This window comes from Notamacropus eugenii, chromosome X (assembly GCF_028372415.1).
Source record: "Notamacropus eugenii isolate mMacEug1 chromosome X, mMacEug1.pri_v2, whole genome shotgun sequence".
Taxonomy (NCBI): domain Eukaryota; kingdom Metazoa; phylum Chordata; class Mammalia; order Diprotodontia; family Macropodidae; genus Notamacropus; species Notamacropus eugenii.
The window spans coordinates 21,296,026-21,319,289 of record NC_092879.1 but is presented as its reverse complement, the minus strand read 5'-3'; the positions used below and the strand labels follow the sequence as shown (position 1 = coordinate 21,319,289).

Genomic DNA, 23,264 nt, shown 5'->3' with positions numbered 1-23,264 from the left:
TATTGGTTGATTAGTATTTACATTGTTTTACTTAGGGAGGCTTTAATAACTGCCTTTTAAAGAGACACATTTAAAGGGAATTAGACTTGTTCTACTTGGTCTCGGAGGCCTAGGAGCAAAAGGAAGAAGTTGTAGGAAGTCAGATTTGGGCTTACTGTCAGAAAAAAAAATGTTTGTTAAATGATTAGGGACTAGGTGGTGCAATGGATAGAGTGTCAGACCTGGAGACAGAAAGACTAAGTTCAAATCTGACCTCTGACACTTCCTAGCTGTGTGACCCCAGGTGAATCATTTCACCCTCTTTGCCTCAGTTTTCTCCTCTGTAAAATGAGCTGGTGAAGGACATGGCAAATCACTGCAGTATCTTGGCCAAGAAAACCCCAAATGGGGTCCCAAAGAGTCGTAAACAACTCAACAGCAACAACAACAACAAACCATTAGCCCTCTCCTAGAATGGAATGGGCTGACTCAGGCAGTGGTAGACTCCCCCTCACTGGAGCTTTGCACACAGTGCCTGGATGACCACTTGCCCAGGGTACTGTCAAAGAGATTCCTGTTCAGGTATAGATTGAACTGCCTGCCCTCTGAAAGCCCTTCCCACTCAGAGGGTCTATGAATACATTCTTTGTAAATGTGGGTATGAGAATAATGCTGGGGAATAGACAGGCCTGTTCATTCCATGCCTTTGAAACCTGCTTAAAAATGCTTCTGGTTGGTGGTGGCCAGTGGAAAGAGCTAGAAGCTCAGGTTTGGATTTGAATCTGCCACTGACCACTCAGGTCACCTTGACCAAGGTACTTTCCTTCCCTAGGCCCCATTTTCCTAGGAGGGGAAGGGTAGAATTGGATGAAATGCTTGGGAATGGCCTCCCTTATTCTAGACTCCAGTGTTGAGGACAACAAGCTAGTCCACTTCAGGGGTTGCTGATTCACTGCTGTGGGTACTTAATCCACCCAAATCCTCTAGCTGTTGGAAGCTGAAAGTCACAGGCTATGGGGCTACCCCCCTAACCCTCCATTGCCCTCTGGCCAACTTGATGGAGCTGAGCCTCCCTCCCTCCCTCCCTCAGCCCCCTACTCCCAGTCTTGGCCTCAGTCTTCCTGTCTTGGGCTCTCCAAGGACCCAGCAAGGCATCCAAGGTGGGACAGGTGAACATGAAAGAGGCTGCTGAAAGGAAGGCCTCTTAGAAATTAGTGTGGCTTGCCTTTCATTTTGTTTCATGAGATGCCTCTTCTTTTTATTGCCAGTAAATACTCCTGCAATTGAGCACTCCATGTCCTCAGTATGGAGCTCATCCCTGTCCAAAGGGGGGATAATCAAAGGCCCTTAATGCCTGGCTTTGATGTTTGCATTTGATTATGACGGTGTGTTCTTCTGGAAATCTGTCATAGCCCAAGCCTTTTATTATTCTCTGAGTTTACCCTGAGGACAGCCACGGAGACAACATGAGGTAGAGAGAAAAACACTCCTCTGGGATTCAGGAGTTCCAGCTCAACCACATACTAGCTGTGCAACCTCAGGCGAGTCTCTTTCCCTCCCTGGGCCTCAGCTTGCTCCTCTGTGAAACAAGAGGGAGGATGCCATCTCTACCAAACCCTGAATATAGCTGAAGAGTAGACCAAGACCCCTCTCTGTTACTGGATCTTTGTGTTTCCTCAGACAATTCCCTTCCCTGTTAAGGTTCCTAACATTCTGAGTTCTAGACTCCTAACCAGCTCTGGCACTCTCTGTACTAAGATCCTTAGCGTTCTCTTCTGTTCCAAGATCCTTCAAGCCCATATATTTTGTGTTCTCAGACACTTTGTGGCTCTTATATTCTCTGTTCTAAGGTACATTCCAGTTCTAACATTCTCTGTTCTAAAATTCCCTCCCACCCCTGACATTATATATATTAAAATCCCTCCTTTCTGATATTGTATGTCCCAACATCCCTCCCAGGTCTGCCATTTTATGTTCTAAACTTCTCTCCAGCTCAGAAATTCTCCATTCTAAGGTTCTTTCTAACTCTTGAGTGTTTTATGGTCTTCCCAGTTCTGACATTCTCAATTCTAAATTCACTCTACACTCTGACATGCTGCATCTTAAGGTCTCTCACATCTTTGATATTGGGTTTTAAGATCCCTTCCAGGTCTGATATGGCATAATGATAGAGTAATAGGTTGGAGTAAGGAAGACTTGGTTCAAATCCTGTCATACTTAGCAGCTGTATAGCTTTGGGCAAATCACTTGGATATCCTATTTCAAGAAATTATAAATGAAAATTTCCCAGACATATTAGGATCAGAAGACAAAGTGAAAATAGAAATAATCCACCAGGTACCCATGAAAGAAACCTTGAAATGAAAACTCTTGGCAACATCATAGCCAAAATCTAGAGATTCTAGGTCAGAGAATTCAAAAAGAAACATTTCAAGTACAAGGGGGCTGCTGTCAGGTTTGAACAAGACTAGGAATATATTAGTATAAAGGAGAAGAGAACCTAGAATACATATTCCAAAAGGCTTACACCCAGGGTTAACCTAACCAGCAAAACTGAGCATAAATCCACAGGGGAAAAAATTAACATTTAATAAAATAGAGGATTTCCAGGCATTCCTGACTAAATGACCAGAATTGAGTAGACCCTTTGAAATGGAAACAAGGGAATCTTGAGAACAATAGAAAGGTACACAGTCAGTAGAAAGAGATTGTGTGAAGATGATTTTTTTTTAATATCACATTAGAGGGAGAACAAATGTTCCCTCAGAATCCAGATCAAAGGAAAGCTGACTAAGAGAGGCAGAGGACCTGCAGGTGATTTTGTTGTTTTTATGGTCTTAGGAGAAGATAGAAATGGAAGAGATCTGAGACTATAGTGGAGAGGAAAGGAATAAAAAGAGAGGGAATTTCTCTTTCACACTATAGGTGTGCATGAAATGAAAAGGATTCATATATGGAAGAATGGGAGGAATGAACATCCCATGAACCTCACTTACATCTAAACAGAGAGGTTCAGTGATTTGTCCAAGGCTGTACAACAAGCAAGCAGACGTTGGCATTTGAACCCAGGTCCTCTGGCCCCAGATCTACCACATAGCCTCTGTCTTTCTGTCTCTTTTTTTAGAATTGGAACCCACCCAGATGGGTAGAGGTGATTGGCATTTCTAGGTCTTTGGGCATTATCTTTCTCTCCTGACTCAACTTCAAAGACATGATCAACATAAATTATCTCTTTGGTCTCTTCTTGCCTTGGCTGATCTCCCCGGTGTCTGAAGAAATTTAAGAAACAAAACTTCTGGGGACACCTTTTCAGCTTGCTTTCTCCACAATTATCATGCAAGTCAGGAGTATTTTGCTCATGGACACATTTGTAATAAACATTTCAATTGTTCTATACTTTAAAAGAAAAAGGCAAGAGAATAACTCTCCACTAAGAGCTGTGCCTTCACTCCCCAACTCAACACCACATAGACAAACTCTCCAACAGAGGATGATCTCTTTACATGTTGACATATATCTTATTTTTTCATAATGTCAAAGAAATAGAACAGGTGTGATTACAGAACCTTTTGAGCTCCAACCCCTCACTCTTCCTACCCAACATTTCCAAACAGAAATCAGTGACATATAAATAATCAATGTGCTAATATCCTTGACCAACTTTTGAGTAGGATAAGTGTGGCCCTTACAAATTTTGTTTTTCTCCTTTAAATAAGGTAAAATTAATTATTGTCACTGTTTCAATTGATCCGTATTCTTACTGGACTGGCTCTTCCTTTCAACAGTGAGATCTCAAGGCAACCCTGTCCCTGCCCTCCTGTAAATTGCCCATGCTGAATTCATCTTACATCTTCCTGGGAGATCTTTTTAGTATATCCTAGGTATCAGGGCATTATTACTCTGTATCAACTGGTTCATTAAAACAATCAGAATCCCATTCTCCTCATTTCCCTGGAAAGATGGCATAAGATCTTTACAACAGACCTGAGAACTCTCTGTTTCTTCCTCAGTAAAATGAGGGGAATAGATTAGATAACCTCTAGGTTATCTGAATTGTATGAGAAAGAGTCCTCCGTTTTAGTGCTGAGAAATACTGGAGCCAGGAATAAACTCTTTGGAAACCTCTGGCATCACTCACTGCAGCCTGATTTGAAGGTTCCAGACTGTTTTGCCCATAGGCCACAAATGTCTGAACGTTGTGGGCCCAGATGGTCAAAGCACCAATTGTCATATATTAATAACTGCACCAGTGCTTTCCCTTCCAGTAATTTGTCTCGATATGATCATTCAGCTGAATAACCAATAAGGCATTGCACTTTCTGTTCGACTTTTAGCACTGACTTGGCTAATGGCAGTACAGGAAGGAAGGAAGAGAGGGAAGAAAGAAGGAAGAAAAAAAGAAGGAAAGAAGGAAGAGAGGGAGGAAGGAAAGAAGGGAAGAAAGAAGGAAGGGAGGGAAAGAGAAAGGAAAGAAGGAGGGAAGGAAAGAAGGAAGGGAGGGAGGAAGGAAAGGAGGAAGAGAGGAAGGAAGGAAGGAAAGAAAGAAGGACAGAAGGAAGAAAAAAAGGAATGAAGGAAGAATTAAATGAAGTACCTACTAGGTTCTGAGCACTGTGCTAAGAACTTTCCAAATACTGAGTCATTTGATCTTCACAACAACCCCAGAGGTAGATGCTATTATCATCCCCATTTTACAGCTGAGGAAACTGAGGCACACAGAAATTAGATGACTTGCCCAAGCTCACACTAGGCTGATAAGTATCTGAGGATCCATTTTTCAAAGAAGGAAAAGAGGGTCCTTGAAGCATCTTGGCTTCAGGTCATCCTGACTTCGGTGATCTAGTAGCGCTTTAGAACATAGAATGTCATAGCTAAAAGTGGCCTTGGAAGCTCCCAAGTCCAAGTGAGTCATCTTACACCTGAACAAGATTGCTGTAGCCAGAATAAACTTAACTCTCTTCTCTGTGCCCCATTTCCACTTGCTCCTTAACTTTTGTGGCTGAGGGACTTCATCCCCTACAGATAGAGTTTGTGTGTGTGAATTTGTGCACAGACTTTTCTGACACTCAGAAGGCCCAGGAGGAGAGATTAATAGGATCATAAATTTAAAGCTGGAAAGAACCTTAGTCTATTTTACAGGTGAGGAAACTGAGGCCAAGAGTGACTAAAATGCTTCTCAAGGTCAAAAACAGCAATTGCTAGGACTAGAAATGAAACAAGGACTGACATTTGAGCCAAAGTCGTTGAATCATAGATCAAAAGCTCAGAGGGCCCTTGGATCTGGTAGAACCAGTCTGACTTCATTTTTTTTCTACTCTGAACCCAACAAACATCAAATAAAATGGACATTTCTGTATACATAGCAAAACAGAAAAAGATGATATGAAACTGTGATCTGTTATATGCAGCTTCCTTTTCTTTTAAAGATGATGAATGTGAATATAATAAATTCTACATGTAACTTCCAAAGCTGAGCTATTTATCTGTAGTTCTTTACGGCTTTCTTTTTACTCTCTCCTGTGCATTTTTTTAAAGATGCCTCAATGACCCTCTTTCTTTTCTTTTTAAAATCTTCTTCCCTATACCTTCTCTCCCTGCTACCACCACCTCCCATTAGGGAAAAGAGATAAAGAGAAAAATAAAGTTCTTGTTACTGATACACATAATCAAGCAAAAGAAATGACTACATTGGTCATATCTGAAAGCATACATTTCATTCTACATCTTGGATTGATCATTTCTCTCTGTAGGTAGGTAGCATGTTTCCTCACTGACCCCCTGGAATCATACTACATTAATCAGAAATCTTCAATCTTTCAAAGTTGTTTTGTCTTTATAATGTTGTTGTTTTTGTACAGATTGTTCTCCTGCTTCTGCTCACTTCACTCTGCATCAGCTCATAAAAATCTTCCTGGGTTTCTCTGAAACCATTCATTTCATGACTTTCTATGACTCAATATTCCATTACATTCTTCTGAGCCAGGCATCATTTGTCCATGGTACTGTAAAGGGCATCCAGTGTGATATAGATGAGACTAGTTGGCCTTTCAGAAGGCCAGGGCCCTTTCAACTCAGAAATATTATGATTACAAAGCACAGAACTGTTGACAAGTCTGTGGTGTAGCTTGATGGGATGCAGGGCCCCCTAGCCAGCACTTACAAAGAGAAACCAGGGTTTCCAGACATGACAACCCCTATCTAAAACATGTCACTTCCTATCATTGCCTCCCATTTCCTGAGGGGGTTGGGGATACCCCAGCTTGAGAAGGCTGTCATCACTAGGAAAACAAAGAAAGAGGAGGAGAGGATGGGCCGGGTGCTTGGACAACCAATCAGTGTTCAGTAAATGTCATCCTGAACAGTTCAGAACATCTGCTCGCTGGTCGAATTACTTGGTGCAAATAGTTCCCATGTCCCAACATGCCAACTTGCTAGTCTTTTCCCAGACTCATCCCTTCTGATGAATATCTACTGGGTGTTCATCCCTGCAGAATGAGGTGATTTTCCAGAGTTTGAAGCTATTTTCCACACATATTATTAGATAATCTCTAATCTCTCTAATTAGATAATCTAGGTTCAGAGGCCTTTCTTAGCTTTAATATTCTGTGGTTTTAAGTGTATCCCGTCTCTGACGTTCTCTGTTCTGAGGCCCCTTTTCAGCTCTGGCACCTACTGTTCTAAAGTTGTGCTCTTACAATTGGGTCAATGAGTTTGACTCAATCTATCAATTCATCAACAATTATTAAGGGTCTGCAAGCCATGAGGGTACAAAGATAAGAATGTACTACTAGTCCTCTGTCCTGTATACCTCACTATCAGGGCACATATAAGCATAAATAAAATACCTAATAGTTCAGAGGTCTTAGTATGGTTCTAGGTTTTTAAAGCTTTAACCATTTAAAACCTAAAACATTTGGGGTACCTGTATATACAAAATAAATATAGAGCAATTTGAAGGGGAAGTCTGAGAGAGGAAGGACTAGTAGTTGGGGCAAGGGAGTCAGGAATGGCTTCATGTAGGAGAAAAAATGTGAGCTGAGCTGATTCTTTTTCTTTTCCATTTAATTTATATTTTATTTTTTCTCAATTCCATGTCAACAAAAATTTTTAACCTTCATTTGTTTTTTACATTTTGAGTTTCATATTCTTTCCTCCCCTCCCTGCTCTCCCCCCTCTCCCTTGAGAAGGCAAGTAATTTTATATAGATATAGATTATACAAAACATATTTCCATATTAACCATCTTACAAAACAAAATGCAGACCCCCCCAAAATAAAAAATAATAAGTTCAAAGAAGTATGCTTCAATCTGCAGTCAGACACCATCAGTTCTTCCTCTGGAGGGAGATAGCATTTTTCATCCTAAATCCTTTGGAATTATCTTGGATTGTTGTATTTCTGAGAAGAGTGAAGTCATACAATAGTGCTGTTACTGTGTGTGATGTCCTCCTGGTTCTGTTCACTTCACTTCCATCAGTTCATATAAATGGTCCTAGGTTTTTCTTGAAAAAGTCCCTCTTGTTATTTTTTATAGCACAATGGTATTCCATCACAATCACATACCACAACTTCTACAACCATTCCTCTTTTGACGAGCATCCTCTCAATTTCCAATTCTTTGCCACCACAAAAAGAACCGCTATAAATATTTTGGTACAAATAAGTATTTTTCCCTTTTCTTTGATCTCTTTGGAGTACAGACCTAGTCATGGTATTGCTGGGTCAAAGAGTATACATGGTTTTATAACTCTTTGAACATAGCTCCAAATTACTCTCCAGAATGGTTGGATAAGTTCACAACTCCACTAACAGTGCATTAATGTCCCAATTCTTCCACCCCTCCCCCAACATTAGTGATTTTCTTTTTTTTCTCATATTAGCCCACCTCAGAGTTGTTTTAATTTACATTTCTCCAGTCAATAGTGATTTGGAGCATTTTTTCATATGGCTATAGATAGCTTTGATTTCTTCATCTGAAAACTGCCTGTTCTTATCCTTTGACCATTTATCAATTGGAAAATGACTTGTATTCTTATAAATTTGACTCAGTTCTCTATATATTTTAGAAATGAGGCCTTTATCAGAGATACTTGCTGAAAAATTTTTTCCCCAATTTTCTATTTTCCTTCTAGTCTTGGCTATATTGGTTTTCTTTGTGCAAAAGCATTTTTAATTTAATATAATCAAAATTACCCATTTTACATCCTTTCTCTTATTTGTTCATAAATTCTTCCCGTATCCATAGATCTGACAGGCAAAAGAGTTTATGCTTCATTTGCTTATGACATTGTCTATGTCTAGATCATGAATTCATTTTGACCTTATCTTGGTATACAGTGTGAGATGTTGATCTATACCTGGTTTCTGCCAAACTGCTTTCTAGTTTTCCCAGCATTTTTTGTCATATAGTGAGTTCTTGTCCCAAAAGATTGAATCTTTGGGTTTGTTAAAAACTAGATTACTATGGTCATTTATTCCTATGCATTGTATACATAATCTATTCCACTGATCCATCACTCTATTTTTCAGCCAGTATCAAATTGTTGTAATGATTACCACTTTGTAATACAGTTTGAGATGTGGTACCACTAGGCCACCTTCCTTCACAGTTTTTCATTGATTCCCTTGATATTCTTGACCTTTTGTTCTTCTAGATGAATTTTGTCATTATTTTTTTCTAGCTTTATAAAATAATTTTTGATAGTTTGATCAATAGGGTGCTAAATAAGTCAATGAATTCAGGTAGAATTGTCATTTTTATTATATTGGCTTGGCCTGTCCATGAGCAATTAATAGTTCTCCACTTGTTTAGATCTGAATTTATTTGTACAAAGTGTTTTAAAATTGTGTTCACATAGATCCTGGGTTTGTCTTGGCAGGTGGACTCCAAATATTGGCTACAGTTATTTTAAATGGAATTTCATTTCCTGTTGGACTTTGTTGGTACAGAAATGCTGATGATTTATGTGGTTTTCTTTTCTACAAATTTGCTGAAGTTGTTAATTAATTAATTAAGCTAGTTTTTTAATTGATTCTCTAAGATTTTCTAAGTATACCATCATATCATTTACAAAGAGTTAGAGTTTTGGTTCCTCATTGCCTGTTCTAATTCCTATAATTTCTTTTTCTTGCCTTATTGCTATAGCTAGCATTTCTTGTACAATATTGACTGATAGTGGTGATAATGGGCATCCTTGCATCACCTTTGATCTTATTAGGAATTATTCTATTTTATCCCCATTACAGATAATGCTTGCTGATGGTTTGAGATAGATACTATTTATCATTTTTAAGGAAAGCTCCATTTATTCCTATGCTTTCCAGTGTTTTCAGTAGGAATGGGTGTTGTATTTTGTAAAAAGCTTTTTCTGCATCTATTGAGATAACCATATTTTTCCTGTTGCTTTTGTTATTTATATGGTCAAGTATGCTTTTTCCTAATATTGAAACAGCCCTGCATTCCTGGTATAAATCCCACCTGGTCATAGTGTATGATCTTCATGATATTTTGCTATAATCTCTTTGCTAGCATATTATTTAAATTCTCTGCATTGATGTTTATACAGAGAGTTCTTAAAACTCTCTGCGATACAGAATCTTGGGTCCTTGGGTTTATCAAACAGTAGATTGCTACATTCATTGACTACTGTGTCTTGAGTACCTAAAATATTCCACTGATCTACCCTTCTGTTTCTTAGCCAGTAACAAGTGGTTTTGATGATTGCTGCTTATAATACAATTTGTGACCTGGCAGAGGTATCAACCCCACAGCCCATGGCATTGCGGCCCTCAACATTTTCAAGTGTCGCCCATCAGATTTCAAAATAAATAAAAAATACAATAGAACATAAATAATGTTAATGGTTTTCTAAGTCAGTATTCTGTGACCCACTCATTTCTATTTGAGTTTGACACCACTGTTCTAAAGTGATCATCAAACCACTTTATTCTGGCCTAACCCCCTTCCTATGTCTCTTCCTACTCTGATATTCTTTGGTCCTGTGACTTTACTAACTGTCTGGAGTCTTCTGGAAGTGTTTACCATTCGGGAATGGTTCACCTTGGAGATGGGGCTGGGGGTTGGGAGGGCTCAAGAGTGACCTCATGTTGTCTAGAGTTGTAAGGGATCTCAGAAGGTATCTCTTTACCTACACATACTTCATCAGGAATTCCCCTATAGCATCCCAACATGTGATCATCCTAGCTCCATTTGAAACCCATCAGAGGTAGGGAATCCCTCCTCTCCCCACACTGGTAGCTCATTCTTTTTTGAAATTTCCTAATTTTCCTTATACTGAACTGAAATCTGCCCCTCTGTAACATATGACCATTACTTCTAGTTAGTTTTGCCCTCTGAAGCTAAGCAGAGCAAGCTTTTACCTTCTTTTCCATGATAGCCCTGGCTAAACATGTTCCCTGAACCAGTTCTCATAGGGTGTGATCTTCCCTTCCCCTTATCAGCTTGCTTTCCTTCCACTGAAAGTACCCTGGCTTAGAAATGTGGTGACCCTAGTATGTTCTAGCATGGCCCTCTCCTGAAGGTTCTACTGGGGCTAGTGTGACCATCTGGCTGGATACCTGATTAGGCACTGGGATGCCTTTATTCTAATCATTTTTAGGCACATTGATTTGATTGACTGAAGCTTTTTTTCCCAGATGCCTCAGGGTCACTGCTGATGACTGAGTTGTTAACACTAAGAGGCCAAGTGCAGCCCTAGTTGGTGGGAGATGACCAGTGAGAGGATAGGCAGCAGTGACCCCTTAGCAGAGGTGCAGGTTAATGTCTGCTGTTAGTCAAAGGCCTGCAAAGTGTCTGTTGGAAGCCCAAGCAACCTAAGACATTGCATGTAAGTGGAGAACGCTTTGATTCATTTGGGAATTAGACAGTGACAAGTTCTAAGGTGCCAGACTGCTTTACATGGATGTCTTCTGGTGTACTGACCTTCTCTTTGGACACCAGCCATTCTTTTGAGCCTACTTTAGACATTTCAGGGGTGGGGAACCTTTGGTCTTGAGGTCACATGTAGTGCTCTAGGGCTTCAAGTGCGTCCCTTGAACTGAATCCAAACTTCACAGAACAAATCCCCTTAATGAAAGGATTTGTTCTGTAAAACTTGGACTCAGTCAAAAGGCCATACCTGAGGACCTAGAAGGCCACATGTGGCCACAAAGCCACAGGTTCCCCACCCCTGCAGGTTAGCCAATTGGTGAACATTACTTAAACAAATAGAAGGAAGGGTATTAATAATATAGTGATGCCTGAAGGGCCTTATACTGGGAAAGCGAGGCTGGACCAAAATGACATCACCACAATAAACTCAAGTTTCCGTGTGTCTGACTGGCTGATCAGACCAATACAAGTTCAGAATGCTCTACCACAGACTGGGCACAGGTAGTCCTTGTGAACATTTGGGGTGGATACTCCAAATCTGTGCATCTTACATTTACTTTGTGAGGTCTCAATTCTGCTTTGCTCATAGAGCACAGCACCCTTTGTGATGTGGGCACACCTGCTGAGCAGTCCTGTGCCAGTGTCTACCATGTCCCACAATCAAATCCAATGTTCTTGAGAGAGACCTTGACAGTGTCCTTGTATTGCTTCTTCTGACCACCATGTGATCATCTGCCCCATGCAAGTTCTCCATAAAATAGTCTTTTTGGCAAGCGTACATTTTGCATTTGAACAATATGCCAGCCCATCAGAGCATAGTTTGAATGCTTGGCAGTTCAACTCAAGCAAAGACTTCAGTGTCCAGTACCTTATCCTGCCAGGTGATCCTCAGAATCTTCCTAAGACAGTTGAAATGGAAGTGATTCAATTTCCTGGCATGGCGCTGGTAGACTGTCCATGTTTCACAGGCATACAACAATGAGGTCAGCACAATGGCTCTGAAGACCTTCAGTTTGGTAGTCTAATACCTCTTCTCTCCCAAACTTTTCTTCGGAGCCTCCCAAACACCAAGCTAGCTTTGACAATGCATGCGACAACCTCATTGTCAATGTGTACTTCCCTGGAAAGTACACTAGCAAGGTAAGTGAACAGCATTCAAAACTTCTCCATTTGTTGTAACCAATGGTTCCACATATGGATGATGTGGTGGTGGCTGATGGAGCACCTGTGTTTTCTTGGTGTTAATTATTGGGCCAAAATTAGCGCAAGAAGCAGAGAACTGACTGTTCCTTGGCCCTTTCTGAAGCCCCACTGGCTCTCATGTAGATGACCATCTTCTAAGTGAAGGATCAGCCTATTAAGGAGGACTCCAGCAAAAATCTTACCAGCAATGACTAAGAGAGAGACTCCCCTGTGATTGTCTCAGGACAATCTATTCCCTTTACCTTTATAGAGATGGACAATGGAGGCATCTTTGAAATCCTGGGGGACAACCTCCTCTTGCCATATAACCTGAAAAATTTCAGCCAGCTTTTGTATGAACAATGGTCCCCCTACCTTGTAAAATCTCAGCTGGAATAGAATCAGTACCAGGTGCTTTGCCACATGACAAGAGCCTAATGGCCCTCAAAACTTCTTCTTCAGTTGGAAGTTCAGCTAAGGAGGGACTGACTTCAACCTAAGGTCAATGGTCAATGGCCTCAGCATTGATAGATAATGGTCTGTTGAGAGCACTATGGAAGTGTACAGCCTATATCTCTAGGATCATGTCCTTATCAGTAATCAAGGTGACTCCATCAAGCTCTGAGTAGTTGTGATGCACCATAGGTTTTTGGTCCATAAATAGCTTTCAGGGAATCATAAAAATGCTTTGGATTGTTACTATCAGCATAAAATTGAATTTCATCTGCTTTCTTACTGAGCCAGGAATCCTGTAACTCTCTAAGCTTTGCTTGTACTTTGCTTTTGATGGAATTAAATGCTGCCTTCTTAGAAGTGGATGGACTATCTTACTGGTAAATCTTGTGAGGTTCTCATTTTTCACTTAGCAGCTTCTGAATTTCTCCATCATTTTCATCAAACCAGTCTTGGTGTTTGCTAGCGTTCTGACCCAGATGAGCAAACGCAGTGCTGTGCACCAAATCTCTGAAAGCTGCCCACTCCTTTTCTGCTCCACTGTTGCCAGCTGTGTTTGGGCTCAACTTTCCCTCCAAGTTAGCAACAAACTGTTCACACTCAGAGAAGAGCTCTAATTTGTTGACATTAATTCTTCTCGTAGTCATTTGGCCTTGGGGGTGGCACCTTTGATGAATACGAATATTTAGCTTGGAAAGAATAAGTCTATGATCAGTCTGGCACTTGGCACCACACATTGCCTTTATCTGTCTCTTCTCCTTACAATCACATAGTCTATCAGATGCCAGTGTTTGCTGTGAGGGTGCATCCATTAAGTTTTATTGCATTTAGGTGAATGGAAGACAGTGTTGGTGATGAGAAGGTCATGAAACGTGCAAGTCTTCACAGGAAATGACCATTGCTGTTGCTGTTTCCAACTCCATTCCTCCCTAGGGCTCCCTGCCAAGTCTGGTAGTCTGAGCCTACTCAAGCACTGAAGTCACCCAGAATTATAAGCTTGTCCTCTTTTGGCACATTGATGATAACAGTCTCTAGGTTTTCATAAAATTTTTCTTTGACCTCATCAGGGTTTGTCAGGGTGGGAGCACAGGCACTGATGATGGTGGCATGACATTTTCCTTGCAAGTGGCAATCGCGTTGTCATGAGCCTGTCATTCACTCCTTTTGGCAGGCATACCAGCTTGCTGACTTGATTAGTTTTGATTGCAAAACCTACACCAGCTTCACGATGTTTCCCCTCACTGCAGTCACTCCAGAAAGATGTATATCCAGCTCCAACTTCAGTAAGCTGGCCTTCATTTGCTAGCCTTGTTTCACTCAGGGCTGCTATTTGGATGTGATACTTTGCAACAAGAGCAGTTCATCTTTCAGGTCTACTGGATTTTGTGTTGTCACAACTATCTATACCTGACCTTTGGTAGAGCTTTCTGAGCTCATGTTGGTCTGATCAGCCACAGCTGAACACACTGTACCTTGACTCTGCTATAGTGATGCCATTTTGATCCTCTTCAGGAACAAAGGACAACACCCAACCATGCACTAGGCATTATACGAGGCATTGGGGATTTTTTTTAACCACATGTGTGACTTCATCCTGATTAGCACCTACTCTTCAACTTCTGGTATTAGAGAGGTGCTTGGGGCACTAAGATGTTAAGGGACTTGCCTGAGGTCACACAGTCAGTATGTAGCAGAGGCTGGACTTGAACTCAGGGCTTCCTGACTTTGAGACTAGTTCTTTATCCAGGATAACACACTGAAGCGAAAAAGGACCAAAACAAGACACGCTTAAGGACTGCACCTTCTATCAGGGGAAACAATACATGCCTATATAATCCCACCACCACTCAGTTCTTGCCTAGGCCATTACCCCTGCACCAGTTATATTCTTCTCCCTTCCCTATCACCACCTCCTTGGTGAACCAGCTCAGTTCCATACTATCTTCTACACTGGAGTCTCTTTCCCCCTCAACCTGTCACAGATTATATCATGTTAAACTCCCCCAGCATGGATTCTTTCACCATCTGTATTCCTCATTTCAATTCATATGCTGCTGAATAGAGCTGGAGAAGTCTTGAAATGGTGGTCACTGGGTCCACTACAAATTGATGTTATATAATCTAATCTCAACTCAGTTCTCACTGCTATAAGGCAATCTTTGTATGCCTCTCATTTGATTCTCTGCTTTTCTTCTACTCTTTCCCTTTTTAATCCCCCCTTCAAGACTAGAAAGTTTGTTTTGCTTGAAACTAATTTGTTTCTGAGCTAAACTGTTTGCGATCTTTTTCAGATTAAGATTAAGAGATGAAGATTCATTTATGGCCACTCCCCCTCACCCGTTCCTCCACGTTTGTTTACTCTTCTCAGGCATGGCAGTGCCCTCAATAGAAATTGGAAAGTCTGGAAAAGAGAAGGGTTTGAAGGAAGTTATAATGAAGTTCTTTTGGACATGTTGAATTTGTGATGCTTATGGGACATCCAACTTGAAATGTCCAACAGATATTTGGTGATTCCGAACTGTAACTCAGGAGAGATACTCGGGCTGCGCATCTAGATCTGGGAATCTTCTCCATAAAGATGAGAATTGGACCTATGGGAGCTGATTGGTGAGATCACTAAGAGAAATGATGTAGAGAGATAAAAGTGGAGGATCCAGAACAGAGCTTTGAGGAACACCCATATTTAAGGGATGGGACCTGGATGATCTAACAAAAGAGTCTAAAGGGAGAACTTTGGTAGGAGAAAAACTAGGAGACAGCAATATGACAAAAAACTCAGTCACCCCAGGGTGGTCACAAGTAGATGATGGTCAACAATGTCAGTGCTTCAGAGAGGTCAAGAAGGAAGAAGATAAAGAAAAGGTCTTAGTATTTTACCTTTCAGAAATTACTGGTAACTTTGAGGGGAAACAGCTTCATTTGACTAATGAACCTAGAAATCAGGTTTCGAGGGGCTACGAAGTGAGAAGAGAGGAAGTGGAAGCAAGGAATATAGGCAATTTTTTCTAGGGATTTGACTGATGATAGGAGAAGAGATGTAAAAGAATAACTTGAGAGGACAGTAGGGTTTAGTGAAGATTTTTTGAGGATGGGAGAAACATGTGTAGGCAGCAGGGAAGGAACCAGAAGACAGAAAAAGATTGAAAATGAGAGAGAGAGAGAGAGAGAGAGAGAGAGAGAGAGAGAGAGAGAGAGAGAGAGAGAGAGAGAGAGAGAATGATTGTAGTTTCAATCTACTGGAAAAGAGAAGAAGGGATGAGATGAAGAGTACAAGTAGAGGGGTTATCTTTGGTGAAGAGATCTTTGCCATCACTCTATCAGACACTAGAGAAAAGAAATATATAATGAAAAATTATGTCAAGGGTTTTGAGATGTACATTAGAGTACAAGGGGGAGCTCCTAAGAATGGTCTCTGTTTTCTCCATGTATATCAATGAAGTTTTCTGTTGAGAGGGAGACAGAAGTATGAGAGTTTTGAGGAAAGAAGAGAATGTTTAGAACAATGGGAGAGTCAGTTAGGTCAGAGTAAAAGAATTCCCTTGCTATAGTAGAGACCTAGTTTAGATTAGGTAATATACTTAGCTAACTGTAGGGTCAATTGGAAAGGTAGGGAAATGGAGTCAGAGTAGAGCAGATGACCTGGAGGAGCATTGAATGGAGGGACTGGAGGTCAAGATAAGGAATAAGCTTGGGAAAAGTGAGACATAGGGAGAAATGGAATGACAGTATGTTATTGTAGGATAAAGGAATTTTGGGGGGATGGTGAGATCCAGGGTGTGGTACATGTTAGCATTTTGTATCTTATAGGGCATGGTCACCTCTCAGTCTGCTGTTTGACTCATTATTATATTCATTCTCATTATCCTGAGTTCTCAGGTAATCCAAGGTGGATATTTCTCTGAGTTTGCAGAATTTCTCTGAATTTCTCAGAAATTGCAACCTCTTTGTCATTAATTAATTGGGGAAATCTGAGTACCCACCTCAGCTTAATAAATATGAATTGTTTTAATAAATTAGAGAAACCTTTTAAGTCGTGAACTTTGGGTCACCTTTAGATAATGTCTTCAGCTTAAGTAAATAGCCAATAGCTTAAGTAAATAGTCTGGCTACAGACTTTATTTACAGGGTCATGGGAGTTGACAAGGTTGATGAACTGAGAAGCCAGGATATTTACAGAAACATCAACATACACATTGAAGTGCCAGAGTCTTAGGCAGGGGCTAGGTTAGAAAGGAAGACTGTAAAGAGAACTGAGGGGCAAGCAGAGTACCACCAGCAGTGTCAGGATTATTAATACTTGTACACTTTTGCAAAGAATGATAAGTTATTTCTCTAGTACTTCAAAGTGCTTGCATTGTAAGTAATTAACTGGTGAATAAAAGTATTCAGGTATTATCCCTGTTTTCTAAATTAGGGAAACTGAGGCTCAGAGACTTGTTGAAGGTAATGACAAGAGGCAGACTCTTTGCCTGGTCTCCTGTCTATATTCAGTGCTATGTTGCATTCTCTCTGCTAATCTGTTAATCATAAGAATATCCCACTCACCCACCTTTTGGCATCATAAGGGGACTCTGTCCCCAAAGCCATCTGTGGCCCCTAAGGAAAGAAATGTCACTTCCTCAGGTAGTAATAGCTTCATCTGGTCCAGCCTCCAGTATCCCTCTTTATCTGACCTAATATAGGGCAGATCTCAGAAAATGAGGAAACTAGCTGATCTGTCCAGATATTCCTCCCTTTCATGGTCTGCTAGAAACCATTTCTGTACCTTCAATCAAGTATCTCACTGGTGGCAAAATATTCTAGACTTTGTCCCATAGTCACTGTGGAAACTGGGACCCTTTGGGACTTGAGGAAGGGCAGGTATGTGCAAGTGGGCCTGGAGATTGATTTATCCCAGCCTGGAGTAGGCTTTCTCTCTTCTTAAGTGACCTAATATTTACCTGTTTATGTACTTTGTCATATCTTCCCAAGTAGGATATAAGATCCTTGAAGGCAGGCACTTCCTGGTTCTTATCTTTATATCCTCAGGGCCTTACTTAATCAAAACTTGTTGGTTTCGATTGGTAAGAATAATAATGGCTAATATTGATTTGTATAGTGCACAAAATACTCTCCTGACAATAATTCTTCTAGGGTAGGAGTGCAAGTTTTGTTTATCTCCACTTTACATATGTGGAAACTGAGGTTCAAAGCAATTAAATGATTTGTCTTTGATCATCCAGAGAGTACGTAGAAAAACTGAGTCAAAAACCCAGGTCCACTTGGAGTGGTGCTTTTCTCTAAAAAAAAAAAAAGTATATTTATACCTTTCCCTTATTATAATTTCTCAATAGATCCTTTCCACTTAACAAAGTATAGTTAAGCAAAAGCAACTGACACATTGACTATGTCTGACAGCATCCACTTCACTCTGCCCGCCATCATCTCTTAAGAAAAGAGAGGCATGTGTCCTCACTAGTTCTCTGGAATCAAGATTGGCCAATGACATTTACTGGAGTTCTGATATTGTGTAGTGTTGTTTTCCTTTGTGTTATTGTGGTCCTTGGGTACATTGTTCTCCTGATCTTGCTTATTTCACTCCAGTGGGTCAGTAGGTGGAACCATAGTGCACAAAACACTGGGCCTGGAGTTGGGAAGACCTGAGTTCAAATTTGGTCTCAGACATTTACTAGCTGGGTGACCCTGGGCAAGTCACTTAAATTCTGACTGCCTCAGTTTCCTTAATTATCTCCCATGGTTATTGTGAGAATTCAATAAGATCATATTTAGAAAGCACTTAGCACATTGCTGTTGTTGCTACTGTTCAATCACTTTTTCAGTCATGGATCGCTCTTTGTGACCCCATTTGGGTTTTTCTTCACAAAGATACTGGTAGTGGTTTGCGATTTCCTTCTTCAGCTCATTTTATAGATTAGGAAACTGAGGCAAACAGGGTGAAGTGACTTGCCTAGGGTCACACAGCTAGTCAGTGTCTGTGGCCACATTTGAAGTCAGGGCTTCCTTATACCAGGCATGGCACTCTATCCACTGCAGCGCCACCCTCGCCTGGCACATAAAGGGTGCAATATAAATAAGACACAGCCTGTCTTATCGTTTTCTTCATGCAAGCCTTTCTAAGTTTCTTGTATTTGTCACTTCTTAATAGGCAATAATATTCCATTTTTAAGGCTTTCAGACTGGCATCTCCCTGTGGGGAGATCTTCAGTCTCAGTTAAAGTCCCACCTTCTGCCTGAAATCTTTCCAGTCCTCCTTAATCTCCATGCCTTCCCTTTCAGACTCCCCCCATGTATCCTGTATCTGTCTGGTTCAGATGTACTGTTGTTCCCCCCCGCCATTAGATTGGGCACTCCTTGAGTGCAGGGACTGACTTTGCCTTTCCTTGTATCCCCAGCTCTTCATTCAGTATACAGTAGGCACTCACTAAATGCTTGTTGACTTGCCAGCTGATTTCCCTTGTGCTCTTTGCTGTCTTTACAGGGTGAATGTGTGTCCCTCCCCCACCCCTCCATAACCTGGTACTGAGAATGGCTTTCTCCACCCTGAACAGCATGCCTCCCAGAAAGGATGGTGAGCTGTGCCCCAGCTGTGGGCAGCTGCATCAAGCCTTAGACAACCATCTGTACAACTTCCAGGAGCAGGTGGATGATGAGCTGATGTGCAACATCTGTCTGCAGCCATTGCTGCAGCCTGTGGACACTCCGTGTGGCCACACCTACTGCTACCGCTGCCTGGAGAACTTCCTGCAGGATTCCTATTTCTGCCCCATTGACCGGGAACCCCTGATGTTCTCCAGCTGCCGTAAGTCGACCTTGTTGGTGAGAAACCTGCTGGACAAGCTTATCGTCTTTTGTCCTTTCCCTCCTGATTGTCTGCTCACCATGCAGAGATGTGAGCTGGAGAGTCACCTCCAGAATAGGTAAGGGAAGGGCTGGTCAATGCACTAGTGTGGCCCAGGGGAATGAATACTGAGTGGTAGAATCAAAGACCCTGGGTTTGAATACTGGCTCTGTACAGACTTCCTTAACCTCTGGGACCTTGGGTGAGTTATTTTTCCTCTCTGGTAGGAAGAAAGGAAACATACATTTATTAAGCATATACTTTGTGCCGGGCATGATCTCATTTGATCCTCACAACAACCCCTTAGGGAGATGCTATCGTTATTATCCCCATTTTGCAGTTGAGGAAACTGAGAAACAGAGACTAAGTGACTTGCCAAGGATCACACAGCTAGGAAGCATCTGAGGCCAGATTTTGACACCATGCCTAGCACTACTCTGTTTTCTCCTGTGAAAAGAAGAGGTTGGACTAGGTTACAGAGGCCTCTTATAGCCTGGTGGGGAAATCCATGACTTAGTGGGGCTGGGAGGCTATTCTAAGTGGAATAAATATGGAAGGAGACAGAGGGAGAAAAAGGGCAGAAGGTGTCCAATATTTTCCCCAGACAAGGACACCTAAGATGTTCAGGTGAGCTCCTTGAGGGCAGTGACTGTCTTATCGTTTTCTTCACAGCCCCAGCATTTAGTCTATTCCTGGTGCATAGAAGGTACTTAATAAATGTTGATTGGCTGACCTACCAAAGAGAGGTCAAATAAGTACCAGTAACAGCAGGATGGCTGGACAGAAGACCAGCAAGAAGCAACAGTAGAGATCAGAGTGGGGTGGGCAGGTCACCAGCAAAGAACCCATCACCCAAGGGGATCATTATAGTCCTGAGTGTTCATTTCCTACAAAACACACACACACACACACAAAACTACGTGGTTGGAGGAATGGAGAGACAGAGGGGTGTTGTTTTATCAATACATACTTGAATTTGGTTTTATTCCACTGCTACTTCCTAGTAAACTCCCATCTAAATCGAACACCCTGCCCCTTTTATCAAAGAGAATTAGTGAAGCCAAATCAATCCTTGCTCCAAAGTAAGCCACACCTATAGTTCTCTCAAGAAAAGGGGAATATATTTCATCAACAGTCCTGGAGAATCAGGATGGGCCATTTGTGCATAATTCTTCAAGGTATATGCAACCTGAGAGGTGTGAGGCTTTTCTCTGAGGGTCAAAATTGCCAGGTGTTCCTCAGTCCTCTCGGTTAAAAATACTGCACAACTTTGTTTACTTGTATTCTTACGTATTTGCTTTCATTTGTTTACTCATCTACATAAAATGTTCTTAAACTTTTCCAAGTATTTTTCCATCTATTATCTCACATAATCTGCCCTACAAGGTGGGTCCTTATGAGATAAGAAGAAAACCAGAAGTAGGGGGACTTTGTATTGCCTCCCATTGGACAAGGGATTGTGGAGAAAAGAGCTACTAAGTACCAAAGGGTTACTTGGCAAAAATTAGAGAGCAGAAATCTCATGCTCAGCAAGGTGGTGGAGCAGATGTTATCTGCAAACCTCTCTCCCCCACCAAAGTATCAGGCAAAGGAATTATGCATCAGATACAGAGTAACTAAAGATGATGCTATAAGAAGGTAGAAACAACCCATAAGCATAAAAAAAAAAACCAACACTAAAATAATACCAAGGGACTTAATGGTTTTTAATTCCTACTTTTAAAAGTCTTCTTTCTTTTTTGACCCGTTCTGAGGTTTCTCAGACCCTTCTTTTTTTCTTCTTAATACATATATATATATACATACACCCACACATATATATACACATATACATATACATATATACACACACATATATGCACACACACATATATATACATATATATTTCGCTTTCAACATTCACTTCTGTAAGATTTTGATTCTAAATTTTCTCCCCCTCCCTCCCTTCCCCCCTCCCCGTACAATCATATTAAACATATTTCCTGAACCCTTCTCAAGTTTCCGCTCACCCTCCAACCCACTCCACATGCTGGGTTCAGAGTCCTGAGAAGAAAGGGTTCCTGGCCTCATCCCCCCACAGCAGTGACTCACTCTTGAGCACCCCTCTTCATAAGAGGTGACAGAGAGTGATTCTGCCTAGCTACCAGGAGGAAGGGAAAAGTTGTTGAAGTGAAGTTGGAAGGCATGGTGAATATAAAATTAGCTACAAAGAAGGAGAGGATGTGATTTGGTAGAAGGGACACTGGATTTGGAGTCAGAGAGCTTGGCCTTGAAGCCTGGTTCTTCTGCATTCACTTTAAGTAAGTTCCTTAAGCTCTCTGGGCCTCAGTTTCCCTATATACAAAGTAATGAGTTTAGACTGAATCAGAGGTAGGGAACCTGTGGCCTTGAGGTCACATGTGACCCTCTAGGTCCTCAAGTGTAGCCTTTGACTAAATCCAAACTGATTTGTGACCTCGAGGCCACGACTCCCTACTCCTGGGCTGGATGGTTTCTGAGGTTCCTTCTAGTTGTAAATCTATGGTTCTTTTATGCCCTATAAGTGAATTGGTCTCCTCTGTGGGCAGAGAGCACCCTGGAAAGTTGTCCAAATGAGGAGAGAAGATATCAGAAATATAGGGCAGCTGGAGATAGAACCCACCTGATACATGACTGAACAGAGAAGGGATAGTCATTTCTTTAGTAGCTCAGCAAAAATATATGTGAGTTGTGGAAGAAGAGAATTTTGGAAAATGAAAGGGAGGTGCCAAGATGGAGCGAATGGGGTGGGAGTATCTAACTCTGCAAGGGGAAAGGTAATAGTGCTATATATGTGTGTCTGGTAAGAGAATTCATTTTGTCTGGATGGAGTCTGCACTTTAGTATACCACCTTTTCTAGGGAAGGAAAAGGAGATGCAGGAGTCCTCAAGGGCATCCAGCAACCAGGATGAGGGGAGAGCATAGATCCCCAAACTGAATAACTTGGCCTGAAGAGTTGGGGACCACGTAACTTTGGAAGTTGTCCCAAGACCAAGTATCTGCATGGTATGAAGGACTGGCTTAGCACAAGCAAGGGGGACATAATAAAGAGGGAAGGGCCCTTAATTTATGAGGAGACACAGGCTCAGGCTATATGATGCAAGATGGGGCCCAGGCATAGGACAGGTTCCCCTATCTTCTCTGGGTCTGGCTCTCTCAGCAGCCAATGCATGGGGTAGGGGGACCAAGGGTGCCTCTCCTTTCCACAGCTCTTATCCCATGGTACTGGAAACTACAGGGGTCACTTGAAGCAATAGTCAAGACCAAGTCTCTGAAACTTAAGGCTTTCCCTTTTACAGTGCTGTTTTTTGTTCCTTTCCCGCCGCCTACTTGTTCTATTTTACAACCTTGTTTTTTCCTGTTCTCACCTAGTTAGATTCTTGCCGTGCCTGCTGCCCTCAGAGGCTGTGTGGCTCAGTGGGGGTGACAGCAGGGCCTGGTCAAAACCCACTGCAAGTATTTAACAATCATGCCCAGGGCAGCAGGTAGGACCAAGTTTCATGACTCAGGGCTGCGAGAATTTCAATTCGGCACCACAGGACACTGCCGTCACTCAACTCTACTCCCTTCCTGAATTAATAGTTCTGAGACTGAAGCACAGGCCAGAAAGGGGGAAAAGGAAGGATGAGATCAATGCTACAAATGCAATAACATGAACATGAAATGGAGGAGGATTTTCCAATTTAACACTTAGGAACTCTGCCGTCATGAGGTATACAGAGAAAATTAAGAAGGCACAAGTGAAGGGATAGGGCTGGAGAGACAAAGAGAGAAGCAATAAATCAGAGAAACCATAACACTATGGAAGAAATAGATTGCTTGACTCTGCAGATTTGTTATAAGGGCTGGTGGGGAGGGGGTTTCATTAGTCAAGAGAGGAGAATCGATTTTTAAGTAAAAAA

The 23,264-nt window shown here is 41.5% G+C and overlaps 1 protein-coding gene across 2 annotated transcripts in view; it reads left to right on the top strand.

Moving 5' to 3' along the window:
* Positions 1–23,264, top strand: part of LOC140515857 (ligand of Numb protein X 2-like) — an 88,015-nt gene that overhangs the window by 34,726 nt on the left and 30,025 nt on the right. The window contains exon 2 of one of the 2 annotated variants that reach the window (XM_072626680.1): positions 18,983–19,421. In XM_072626680.1, the coding sequence (XP_072482781.1) occupies positions 18,988–19,421 (434 nt within the window). In that variant the 5' untranslated portion in view covers positions 18,983–18,987. The remainder of the gene's footprint in view (positions 1–18,982; positions 19,422–23,264) is intronic. The other variant, XM_072626681.1, reaches the window with a different exon arrangement.